Source organism: Chenopodium album, chromosome 11 (genome assembly GCF_948465745.1).
Source record: "Chenopodium album chromosome 11, dcCheAlbu1.1, whole genome shotgun sequence".
NCBI classification, from domain to species: domain Eukaryota; kingdom Viridiplantae; phylum Streptophyta; class Magnoliopsida; order Caryophyllales; family Amaranthaceae; genus Chenopodium; species Chenopodium album.
In genome coordinates, this window is record NC_137844.1 from 13,311,342 (window position 1) to 13,323,026 (window position 11,685).

The window sequence follows — 11,685 nt, forward strand, 5'->3', positions numbered from 1 at the left end:
CTTAGAAGTTACTATATCAATATGATAGGAGTTAGTTACTCCGTTTTCTTTACAAGCGGTCACACAGTGTGACCAGCCGTACAAAAATATGTTGTAGATTTTGTATATGTCGTCACTGGTGATATGTAAGAATGATATGCATTTTTTTCTTCTCTTATATGCTTGCATATTTTATTTTATTTTTATTTAGTATTATATATATGCAATAAAAATATTAAATGATTACATATAATTAAAAAAAAGACGGATAATCAAACAATTGACAAGCCTAAACATCATTCCGAAGTTAAAATTTTAGGAAAAAAAAATTATACTTCGTACTAAGCTTTAAGTTAAAGGCTTTGTAAATTTTTGGTTGTAAAAGGTGCAATAGGTGTATGGTGATGATTTGATGAATTCATCGTATAATAAAATTAAGGTAGTAAGTGATGGGATCAAAAATCCTATTTTTAAAAGTTTCATGTTAAACTTTAAGTGTTTTTAGAGGCCATAGAGGAGAAAAAAGATCCGAAATTATTTGTGATATACGAAATACAATATATAATGATCATATAGTTATTAATTATAATGGTAAACTTTTTCAAAGACATACTTCGTATTAAGTTAGAGGACAGAGATATTCAATTAAAAGACAAATTTTTATATGTGGTTGGCCAGATCGTGTGGCAGGGGTTACTCGAGTTACTTGGTCAAGGGTTACTTGAGGGTTTCGGTTAGAAGTTACTTGAGGGGTTCGGGGGTTAGTTAAATACTCGGTCATGGGTTACTTAAGAGGTTATTCGGTCAAGGGTTACTCGATCATGAGTTACTCAAGTTACTCAGTCAGGGTTTACTTGAGTACTCAGTCAGGGTTTACTTGAGGGGTACGGTCAGGGGTTGTTTGAGGAGTTTGGTTAGGGGTTACTTACTCGGTCATGGGTTACTTAAGGGGTTACTCAGTCAGGGGTTACTCAAGGGTAACTTGATCATGGGTTACTCGAGTTACTCTGTCGGGATTTAATTTAGGGGTTACTTGAGGGGTTCAATTAGGGGTTACTCGGTCATGGGTTACTTGAGGGATTCGGTTAGGTGTTACTCGGTCATGGGTTACTCGAGGGTTAGGGGTTTGCTCGAGGGGATCAGTCATGGGTTACGAGTTACTCGGTCAGGAATTATTTAAGGGGTTACTCAGTCAGAAGTAACTCGAGTAACCCCTGACCGAGTAACCTTGGTCACACGGTGTGACCAGCCACACAGAAAAATCCCCCCATTTAAAAATGAGGTGGCAAGTGGCGCAAGTAGAAATGAGGGTAAAATATGACTTAGTGTGTGTATTGATTGTTAGTTCATTGAGTTGAATTGTTTTTCAAATCTTTCCATACAATTTAAGAATAAAAAAAAAAGTTGTTTTCAAGTAGTACTTCGTATATCATTATTTTTAGGGTTAAAAATATATGATGACATATTTATAAGTAAATTCATTATTACTCATTAAATCATTTTATTTTAAAATTTTGTGAAATGAATATGAGTATTAAGATTTGTAAGCCGTGCATCGCACGGGTGCTATACTAGTACTAAAGCAATTACCACTAATATCATAACTATCCATGTGGTAGCTTTCTACAAAAAAATTTAAAAAAATTTCCCTCCAAATATAATGTTGACATCATTTTTTTTTTAAGGTTTAGTTAACATTTTTAAAATGTTCTACTGTTATAGCTATGAAGTTAATTAAAATATTTATGTCCTTCAATTTAGTTCAATAAATTAAATGAGTGGGGTCACAATTTATTACGTTTTGCTTAAAAATTTATGTTACACACTTATAAGTGAATTTTTTGTTATTAGTATATATTTAATTTTGTAACTTAACTTGTGGCATGGACATACGTTAGACAAATCATTTTATTATTATTTTTAACAAAAACCTACGAAGTCAATCGATTTACAAGAAATTAGTGAGGAGCCGAGATACAATATGGCTCCCCACTCCTCTAGCTATAACGAACCCGATCCTGCTTAAGATGTGAACAGCCGTACGAGCACATATAACATGAGTCCTAGCAAACGCCTGAACCTGTTTCAGCAACGCAACAACATCCTTCTCTAATTCCCCCAATAAAGAAAAGGAGAAGGGAAAAAAACATAGCCAATAGCCCTACAACGCGCCCCATACTTGTCCCGCTTCCGTTGAGCAGCAACCGACACAACACGACCAGGAACAAAGTCAAACAACCATGATTGTGTTAAAGGAGAAAACCCCGTCAAGTCAACACACAAATCAAGGCCTTTATCTCAAGAATAAAGCAACACATCTGCAGGTTGAATAGCCCCATCGTTTCCTCCATCAACCTAGATTCCTCCTATCAGCCGACACAACACGATCAGTAATCAGACAATCCAGATTGAGTCAAAAATAGACAAAGTCATACAACCTATAGAAAAATAGTTAGAAGCCGAGAAACAATATAGACCCCCACTCCTCTAGCTATAACAAAGCCTATCTTGAAGATGTTTAAGAATCATTTAGGTTTAGGAATCAAGATAGATAAAAGGCCTTTTATGTCACGCAAAAGACATTACTCCCTCCGTCCCTTTATTAAGTGTCTTTTTTTCTATTTTAATTTGGTGTCCCAAAATTAAGTGTGTATTTCTAATTTGTTTCATATACAAATTACCTACACACCCCCACTTTATACCTTTGACATATTAAACTTCCCAAATACCCTTCAAAATTGGTACTCATGTGTTACACACATGTTTATTCATTATTGTTTCTATCAGGAAACAAAATATTGAATTCTTTATAATTATTCCCAATTATTTCAAGGATACTTTTTATACTTCACTAGATTAGGTCCCGTGCCATGCACGAATATTTCATTATCAATAAAAGAAAAAAAAATTAACATAGATAAAATACAACTATATATAACTTACGAAATATTTATTATCTTCTTATTTTGCTTATATAATGAAACGAAACATGATACATAACGAAAGAGTCGATAAGAACAATGAGTATATTGAAACTAAATGTTTGACCATATGAGTGTTTAAAATTCAATGATGAATTAGTATTTTGTATCAATTTTCTTTTTATTAACCAAATAGGATTTAAAATCATGTATACACCTCGTAAATAGAAATAACAACCCCAATTTAATGATATTTGGTCAATTTTTTTTCCTAAGATATGATAATATATGAAAGTATTTGAGATACAAATAAAAAAGAATGAATTTTTAATCAATTATATTTTCTTACGTGATTACATGCATAGATAAAGAGTTTATATTGTTAAGCTATGTTATTAATTAAACTCCCTTCATTTTGTTATATTCTTCATATTAAAATTAGGAGAGAAACCAATTAAATTATTAAAAAACATAAATATACTGCAACTTTGGAATTTTTTATGTCTCACAATTAATACACCAAAGTTGCATATAATACAAACCGGAGGTAGTAGTAATAGTTAGAGCTGTCAAAAGTTGACCCGACCCGAAATACTGACCCGAACCCGATTATTAACTGACCCATCTGAACCCGAAAAAATGGTGACCCAACCCGACCTAAAACCAACCCTAGACCCGAGTTGACCCGAGTATGTGAGACCCAATCCCGAACATGAATCGACCTGGAAATGACCCAACCCGAATGTAACCCGTAAATAATTGACCTGAACCGAACCCGACTTGAACCGAAATTGACCCAAACCCGTTTTAACCCGTCAAAACCCGAATTTAACCCGACTTATTACTAACCCGATCTGAATTCAACCTGACCCGTTCCTAACCCGACCCGAATTTAACCCGACCTGTTACAAACCCGACCCGAAATCAACCCGACTTGTTATTGACCTGACCCAAATTCAACCCGACTTGTTATTGACCCGACCCGAATTTTACCCGACCTATTACTAACCCGACCCAAAAATTCAACCCGATCTGTTACTAACCCGTCTCAAAATCAACACGACTTGTTATTGACCCGACCTAAATTCAACCCAAATTGTTCCTGACCCGATTTCAAATCACCTTAACTTCAATTTTAGACCACTTTATTATTGTTGATCAAAGCATTTTGTCTAGGGAGACCAAGTCGATCCAGGCTAGCAAAAGAAAGGAGCATAATCCCCAAATTTAAGAGTTAAATACAATGTATATTTGTTGAATGGCCTGGTCAAAGGAGATAATTATCTTCCTAAATTTAGCATATAGTTCCCTAGTATGTTGCCATATATATTATAGTCAAAGGAAATAATTAGCTTGATAAAAATAATAATTATCTATTTATATTTAGTTGACTCGATATGACCCGACCTGATTGTAACCCACAAATTATTGACTTGAACATAACCCAACTTGAACCCGAGAATGACCCGACTTGAAAATGACCCAACCTGATTATAACCCGTAAATTTTTGACTTGAACCGAACCCGACTTGAACCTGAGAATGACTCAACTTGATTATAACCCACAAATTTTTAACTTGAACCGAACCTGACTCAAACCCGAGAATGACCCGACCTGACTCTAACCCGCGAATTATTGACTTGAATCGAACCCGACTCGAACTCGAGAATTACCCTAACCCGTTTTAACCCGTGAAAACCCGAATTAAACCCGACCTATTGTGTCACCCGACCCAAATGTAACCCGACCTGTTATTAACCTGACCTAAACACGACCCAAACCCGATAAGATGTATGACCCGACTCAAGGGTGACCGAACCCGATCCCGACCCGCATAGGTTACGGCATTAAACCGAATTGACCCGACCCGAGTTGACCCGACCCATTCTTACCCGATTCAAACCCGACCCGTTTATCCGAATTGACAGCTCTAGTAATAATAATATGTGTAGTACAAATTTATTATTTAATATATTCATCAATTTACATATTATTACAAAATTACCTTATTTAAAATAGTAATTTATTAATCATTTGAACGAATAAAATATGATGTATTAAGAAAATGGCAAGTATTATTTACTATGATGTATTATCCTATTATTAAGAGATATGGGAAAAAGAGTATAGTATGAACAGAAATACTTGCGTGGACCTGGTCCACAATAACAATATTGTGGACCCGAGGTTTATACACACGCAACTGACATTATATTGAACATAGTGACCCTTATTTTTAACATAGTAACCTTTATTAAAAGTTGTATAATGTTTAATACTATTGTGAACTTGAAGTATGACGTTATGACCCTAATTTGAACATAGTGACCTTTATTATTTATATTGACTTTATAAAATATTTCATTAAAAAAATTAACCTCTTATAGCCTATATATTACCAAAATGACTTTTATTTTCAACATAGTGACCTTCATTTTATTATAGTGACATTTTTTTTATTAATAAATCTTTAATGTTAGTGGTCCACAATAAATTAGTGTGAACTAGGTCCATTTAAGAATTTGTATAGTATGAATAGCTATAAAGGAATATATATTATAAAAGATTCGTATAAAATATGATGCATTAAAAAAAATATGGCATATAGTGTAATATTTATTATGATGTATTGTCCTATTATTAATAGATATGGAATAAGTAAGGAGTATAGTATGAATAGATATAAAGGAATATATATCATAAAAGATTCGTATAAAAGATTTGAATAATATTTATATATTATACGGAGTACTGTTATATTATACTCCGTACTAAAATTGCCAAAGAAGATTTTAACAAAAAGGAAAAGGATGTTTTGGAGGGAAAAAACTACACCAGAAATTGACAAGTGTCATTTCTGGTGTAAATTCCTAGTGTCTATTTTAGTATTAAGTTATTAAAGATTTGCATTACAACTAGTAAAATATGAAAAACAGGCACTTAATAAAGGGGACGGAGAGAGTATTATCAACAACATTAACAGAAAAAACATTTAAAAAACGGCATAAAAGATACACAAGAGCCGCAACATGCTTGCGCATGCATTTCAAACTTGAGGCAGCTTTCTTAAAATAAAACCTCCCGAACAGTTCTTGATTAAAGTGAAACTATGTAAAAGGTAAGACTGAAACTGAAAACACTATCTAAAGGACATGAGGAGCAGTTACAACAGGCAGCCTTCAATTCTGAGTCAGAAAGAAGCCACCGAAGCCAGAATGGCTAGTGTTTGGTATCTTTTAAGAGAATTAAGACTTGTATCAAGTGAAGAAGCCAGCTGCAAAGCCAAAACAGTTAGTCGTTTTGTATCTTATTAGAGCTATAGCTTCATCGCCTCTTCTTTTGTGCCTTAGCAGCATTGGACTTTGGAGTAGCAATCATATATCCAAACAAAGCTACAAGAGAGACTGCTGAAAACTGTGGACCAAATCGAGCAAGAAGACTCTGCAAAAAAGAAGAATAGTATAAGAAAACAATTCGGACAAACTAATCAGTACCCAAAAGTGCAACTGCAAATCCTTATTAAACACCAAATGACAAGAACATCTACGATAATGTCATAGAATCTTGAACTTTTGGAGCGTCTACAAGCAGGAGAGGACATTGCATGATTGCAGCATGAACACTACATGAAGCATTCCCTAATCTAAATTTTATTTGGTTATTATTAGAAACCTTGTCCTCCAAAATTTTTTTTAAAAGACAATTCAAGCATGATTAGTAGTGTACCAAGTGTACATGTGTATGGTCTTGTGAGGGCAACCAAGCCTTTGGAAACCACTAGAAAACTCAACTACACTAGAATTCTTGTTCATTAGTCAGCACTGACAAAACTGAAGAGCTAGGGAAGAAAACGAGATGTAGCACAGAGCTATGCCTTATTCCAAACAAAGTCACAAAGTACTCGAGTCATTCAGCACTTAAATTTGTATATACATCAAATGACGTCTAAAACAACAAAGGTGGATTAGAGCAACCTATTTTGCTGTTTACCCAGTAAGATAGATCATTGTTAAGATTTGGTGACCAACCCATGCACACTTGAAAGACTAATCAGAAATTCAAAGTTCAAAACATCTTCAAACATAGGAATGCAAACAGGGGGTTTGCAAGTCAGTATTTAAAGCTTGATAATCCATCAAAAAATTAAAGACCAGAGGTATTCCTTCGGAAGTTATTGCACGTAGTACTTAGAAGCATGAAACTAACCTTTGCCTGAGAAAGTTGGTAACCGCCAGCCCACCAGCAGCAGCAAATTATTCACAAAGAAAAACATGGATACATCAGCTTAGTCAATGCCCACATAAGTTATAAAAAAATGAACAAAAAACAAATTTAAACAGATATGGAAGGCAAATGAACACAAACACAAAGAACTTGATACACCTACGAATTTTGAGAAAAGATTACCACTTCAAGCTTGTTCTCTGGTGTAGTATCTGCAAGCATGTTCAATGGGAATATGGGGGTAGAATATGAAACCTGAAAAGAATATAGATTATAAGCTACAACGGTCAGCAAACAAGAAAAACAACGGTCTATTTAGCATTTTCAAGAAGTGCATACCACGGGTGCAGCCTTGTTGGGAATGCGAAATGTAATCACGGCTGGGCTACCCTGGAATAGACCTTTTACTCTTGGCTCTAGCTCAATGGAATGAGAAACAATAGCTCCACTGTGAATAATAATGATCAGTGAGCAGACTCATGACCTAGCAATTCGCAGAGTAATATGCTTAAAAAATTAAAACTCACGCATCGAGGCTGTCCCATGATCTTGAAAAGTTTCCACTGACTACATCAAATGAGTCCACAGGCCAGCTCTTGTCAACAAGGCTTACATCGTACACAGTTCTGAACAAAGTTATCGAAAATTAAGTCATATCAGACTTCTACTTAGGGAGAGAGGAATGAGCTCCATTGCAAAATTCACTTTTAATCATTTGCCAAATGTAATGAATGTTTCTAGAATCGTGTATAAAATAAACAAGTGAGATGGAGCCAAATTTCAAATTTTTTTTGCTTCTAGAATCTGTTGAGGCTTCACGTCAAAACACCTGAGACTCAGTTTTAACAAAGTTGTACTTCAGGTAATTGCAATTCCATTTATGAATTAATATCATAACATAAGGTCTAACAAAAAATGCAATTCTATTATTATTACTCAACACATTGCTCCAATTTCAATCATTGGGGAACAAAAATGTAAATTTTGGTCATTACATTATAATTACAAACCATGTTTACAATAACGCACTTTTTCCTTATGAAAGAAATAAGAATGGGAGAAAGGAAAGAGAAAAGCCCCTAACATACACAAGAGAGCGGGAAATGATTTTGGCACACCACAATTGATTTAGGCACACCTTTTATGTGAGAGCACAGTTTTCTATGCTCTCTCATATAAGGGTGTGCTAAAATCAATTTATGGTGTGCTTAAATCAATTTCCCAAGAGAGCTTATACTCTCTGAAGCTCACAAGAGCCTATTACAGTCATTGGGATCTAAAAGAAATACGATTTTGGGCATTCACCACAAGAGCCAATTACAAGGCAATCACAAGCCAAATAGCGAATCAGATCTTTGTGAAATTTTTCATAGACCTTGACAGTTGTAAAATTATTTTTCACTCTTGTAATTCAGGGTTCTTATGCTCCTCTGTACTCCCAATTTCTGGGTTTCAGGGCTTATTGTCCATGGATTTATTTGCTTCCGCTAGCACTCATAACCGTTACATACTCAATGTAACAATGACAATAATTTTTTTCATAATATATGATCACAGTTTTTCAGTATACTAGCTAATGCAGTAATTCATATGACACAATGCTTCTCGAAAGAAAAAAATGCAGGTACTTTTATAATTTACAGGATTACTAATAGCAGTTCAACCTTACAAATAAACTAATTACAGTATTTCTCAAACAGCAAACTCACAAAATCAAACAAGTGCACAAAATTCAAGATTAAGATACGTAATTGAAACCGAAATTCATTCCCAACACTATTACTTCCTCCAAATCAACATGCAAACAAAAATCAAAATTAAACACAGAAAACAAAATTCAATTTTGAAATTCATAACAATGGAAATTCAAATGCAAACAAGATCCAAAATCATAGCAGCAAATGCAGAATCAGTAGAAAAGAGAAAACGCATACAAAGATCCACGATTGTAGAGGTCGATAGAAACGGAGATACGTTCGACGCCATTGCTGAGCTTTGTGAGGGTAGCCTTCTTGTGAGCTACAATAAAAGCTGATTCCGAATCCGCCATTGCTGAGATTGAACATGAAACAAGAATCATAGCGAAAATTACAAACCCTAATTGATTGATTGAAGCCGCCATTGTTGAATTCTCTGAAGTTGCAGATTGAGAATTGAAAGGGGAGAATTTTCGAAATGTGAAGAACGAAAGAGAAGCGGAAAAATTAAAAAAAGGGGATGGGATTATAGTGGGAAATTGAGAATGTGCTAAAAGTGTTAAAATACGTGGTTTTGCTGACATGTCGCAATGTCATTCGATGTAGTCGATGGTATAGTGAAGAAAAATTGTTTTAATATGATATCGTGTGTTTGAGTTGCGATGCACGGTTGCACCATGCAGCAGCACCACTTGTTGGTCTGGTGGAACATGTTTTATGTTTAGTGCTAGACTATAGTTTTGTTTATTTCACCTTGTTTTTAATTATTCAGAAAAATAAGTTCAGATTAGAAAAAATAAGTTCAGATTAGAAAAAATAAGTTCAACTCAAATTATCGTTTTATGTACAGTTTTTTATCGTTAAATATTTTTTATTTTATAATGAAAAAAATTATAAAAATCACATATTAATAAAATACACATTATTATGAATCTAACAAAACCCCACTTGATATATTTTTTCCGTATAAATTATCGTATATTTAACATCAAAGTTTGGTCAAATCTAATATTCAGAACAGATCAGATCATGCCAGATTAGACCAGACCACATCAGATAAGTTCAGATAAGTAAAAATAAGGTGAACCAAACAAGCTCTAAGTGTGTATGAAGTAGGAGTAATTAAGTTTTGAGAAATTCTTTATGGTAACTCCTAACTCGATTACGAACACTCTATTCTTGAGTTTTGATAGTGAGGGCCTGTTCTCTTCAGCTTAATTTCAGTTCATTTCAGCTCCAATCAATTCAGTTCAGTTCCTAATTTTCTTCTTTCATAAAAAAATCATTTTAGCTCTATTAGTTCAGTTCAGCTCCAAACAGTTCAGTTCAGTTCAATTCAGTAAATCAAAACAGACCCTGAATTTGAGTTTTTTATTTAATAGTGTCTTTATAAACACGATCAGTGTTATAGGGGTTACTTTGTCAGTATTATAGGAATTACTCGATCAGTGTTATAAGGGTTACTTTATTCTTATACAAACGGCCACATGGTGTGGCCAGTCGCATACAAAAACACACCATTTATCATTACACTATACAAACATTTGATGATTTTATATTAAAAAAATAAACCCAAAAACGAGTCTGATTCGGGTTTTTGATCGTTTTGTATCGATCTAATCTAGGTTTGGTCTAAGAAAAATTGGTCCAGTATTCGAATGTCCAAATCGGTCCGATTCGGTCTTGAGCCGATCAACCCTAAAATAAGATACTACCTACGGTTAAATGTTATGTGCGACGGGTATTATTTGTAAGATATAAAATATTCCAAAGTTGCACATAACATTTAGGAAAAATTTATTCTAATAATCCCACCTTTAGTCGGTTCGCTGTTAATAATCCCACCTTTAGATTATTATTTAATAATCCCACCTTTATAGGGGATCTTCATCCATTGGTCTCTTATGACCGATAACCTATACATTGGGTAAACATATATTTTTTTTTAATTAAGTGACACGTGATACTAAATAATTGCTAAAAAAAAAATTAAAAAAAAAAACTAAATAATTGCTAATTTAAGTGGCGGTTTTCGGCGGAGTTTCGGGGGTATTTGGATGTGGTGGTTTCGAGTGTTGGGTTGGGTCAGGTCAGGGTTTGATTTCGGTGGTGGATTTGATGGGTGGGGTGGTTGTTGATTCTGGATGGCCGTTTTCGGGGGTTCATGGTGGAGGCCGGCCAATTTTCGGTGGGGCTAAGGTAAGGGTTAGGGTTTCATGGTGGGTGGAGGGGTGGCTAGTGGTTTTTTTTTTTCTTTTCATTTTTTAATTTAAATTTTTTTTTCAACCAATTATAAAACGAAACGTGGCATTTTAACCTATCAAAACCAGTTACCAATAAGTTAGGGACCAATAGAAGAAGATCCCCTATAAAGGTGAGATTATTAATAGCGAAATAGCTAAAAGTAGGATTATTAGAATCAATTTTTCCTAACATTTAACTAGGACTGGTAATCCCTAACCCGACCCTAACTCGACCCGAAGTTACTGAGAGAAACCCGAACCCAACCCGAATCCGACCCGATTTGACCAAAATTTCATATATTTTAATAATATTAAGTTTTAAACTATTTTTAATGGTTTCTAAGCACAACCCAAAATCTGACCAAACCCGATCTGCTGACCTGAATGATTACCCCGACATTTAACGGAGGTAGTAAAAAATGGGGAGTTAAAAAAAAATTAAAAAAAAATAAAAAAAGAAAGAAAAAGGGCACCACACGAAGGTTGCTTAGCTCTGGCTTCAACCAAAAAGTTATACAAAGAGTCAAAAAGAAAGAAAGAATTATAAAAAAGTTTTCCAAATACGTAGATTCTTCTGTATCTCCTTTGCTTCTACTTTTACCACTGCTTTCCTCTCCCGC

General features: G+C 34.4%; 1 protein-coding gene across 1 annotated transcript; it reads right to left on the bottom strand.

Annotated features, from left to right (window-relative positions):
• Positions 1–5,825: 5,825 nt before the first annotated feature.
• Positions 5,826–9,358, bottom strand: LOC145568616 (uncharacterized). The gene is made up of 5 exons (XM_081628046.1): positions 9,060–9,358; positions 7,653–7,751; positions 7,465–7,573; positions 7,108–7,380; positions 5,826–6,342 (listed from the first exon to the last, which is right to left on the bottom strand). Exons 1-4 carry the CDS (start codon positions 9,245–9,247, stop codon positions 7,285–7,287), a joined length of 492 nt encoding a protein of 163 aa, XP_081484172.1. The 5' UTR covers positions 9,248–9,358; the 3' UTR covers positions 5,826–6,342; positions 7,108–7,284.
• Between the last annotated feature and the right edge of the window lie 2,327 nt (positions 9,359–11,685).

What these genes read in the sequence shown, in the direction of transcription:
- LOC145568616 (XM_081628046.1), bottom strand. Translation starts at nt 9,247, where the DNA reads ATGGCGGCTTCAATCAATCAATTAGGGTTTGTAATTTTCGCTATGATT. An exon ending in TCATGGGACAGCCTCGATGC is followed by an intron (nt 7,574 to 7,652) that starts GTGAGTTTTAAT and finishes TATTATTCACAG; the next exon opens with TGGAGCTATTGTTTCTCATT. An exon ending in CCAACAAGGCTGCACCCGTG is followed by an intron (nt 7,381 to 7,464) that starts GTATGCACTTCT and finishes TATTCTTTTCAG; the next exon opens with GTTTCATATTCTACCCCCAT.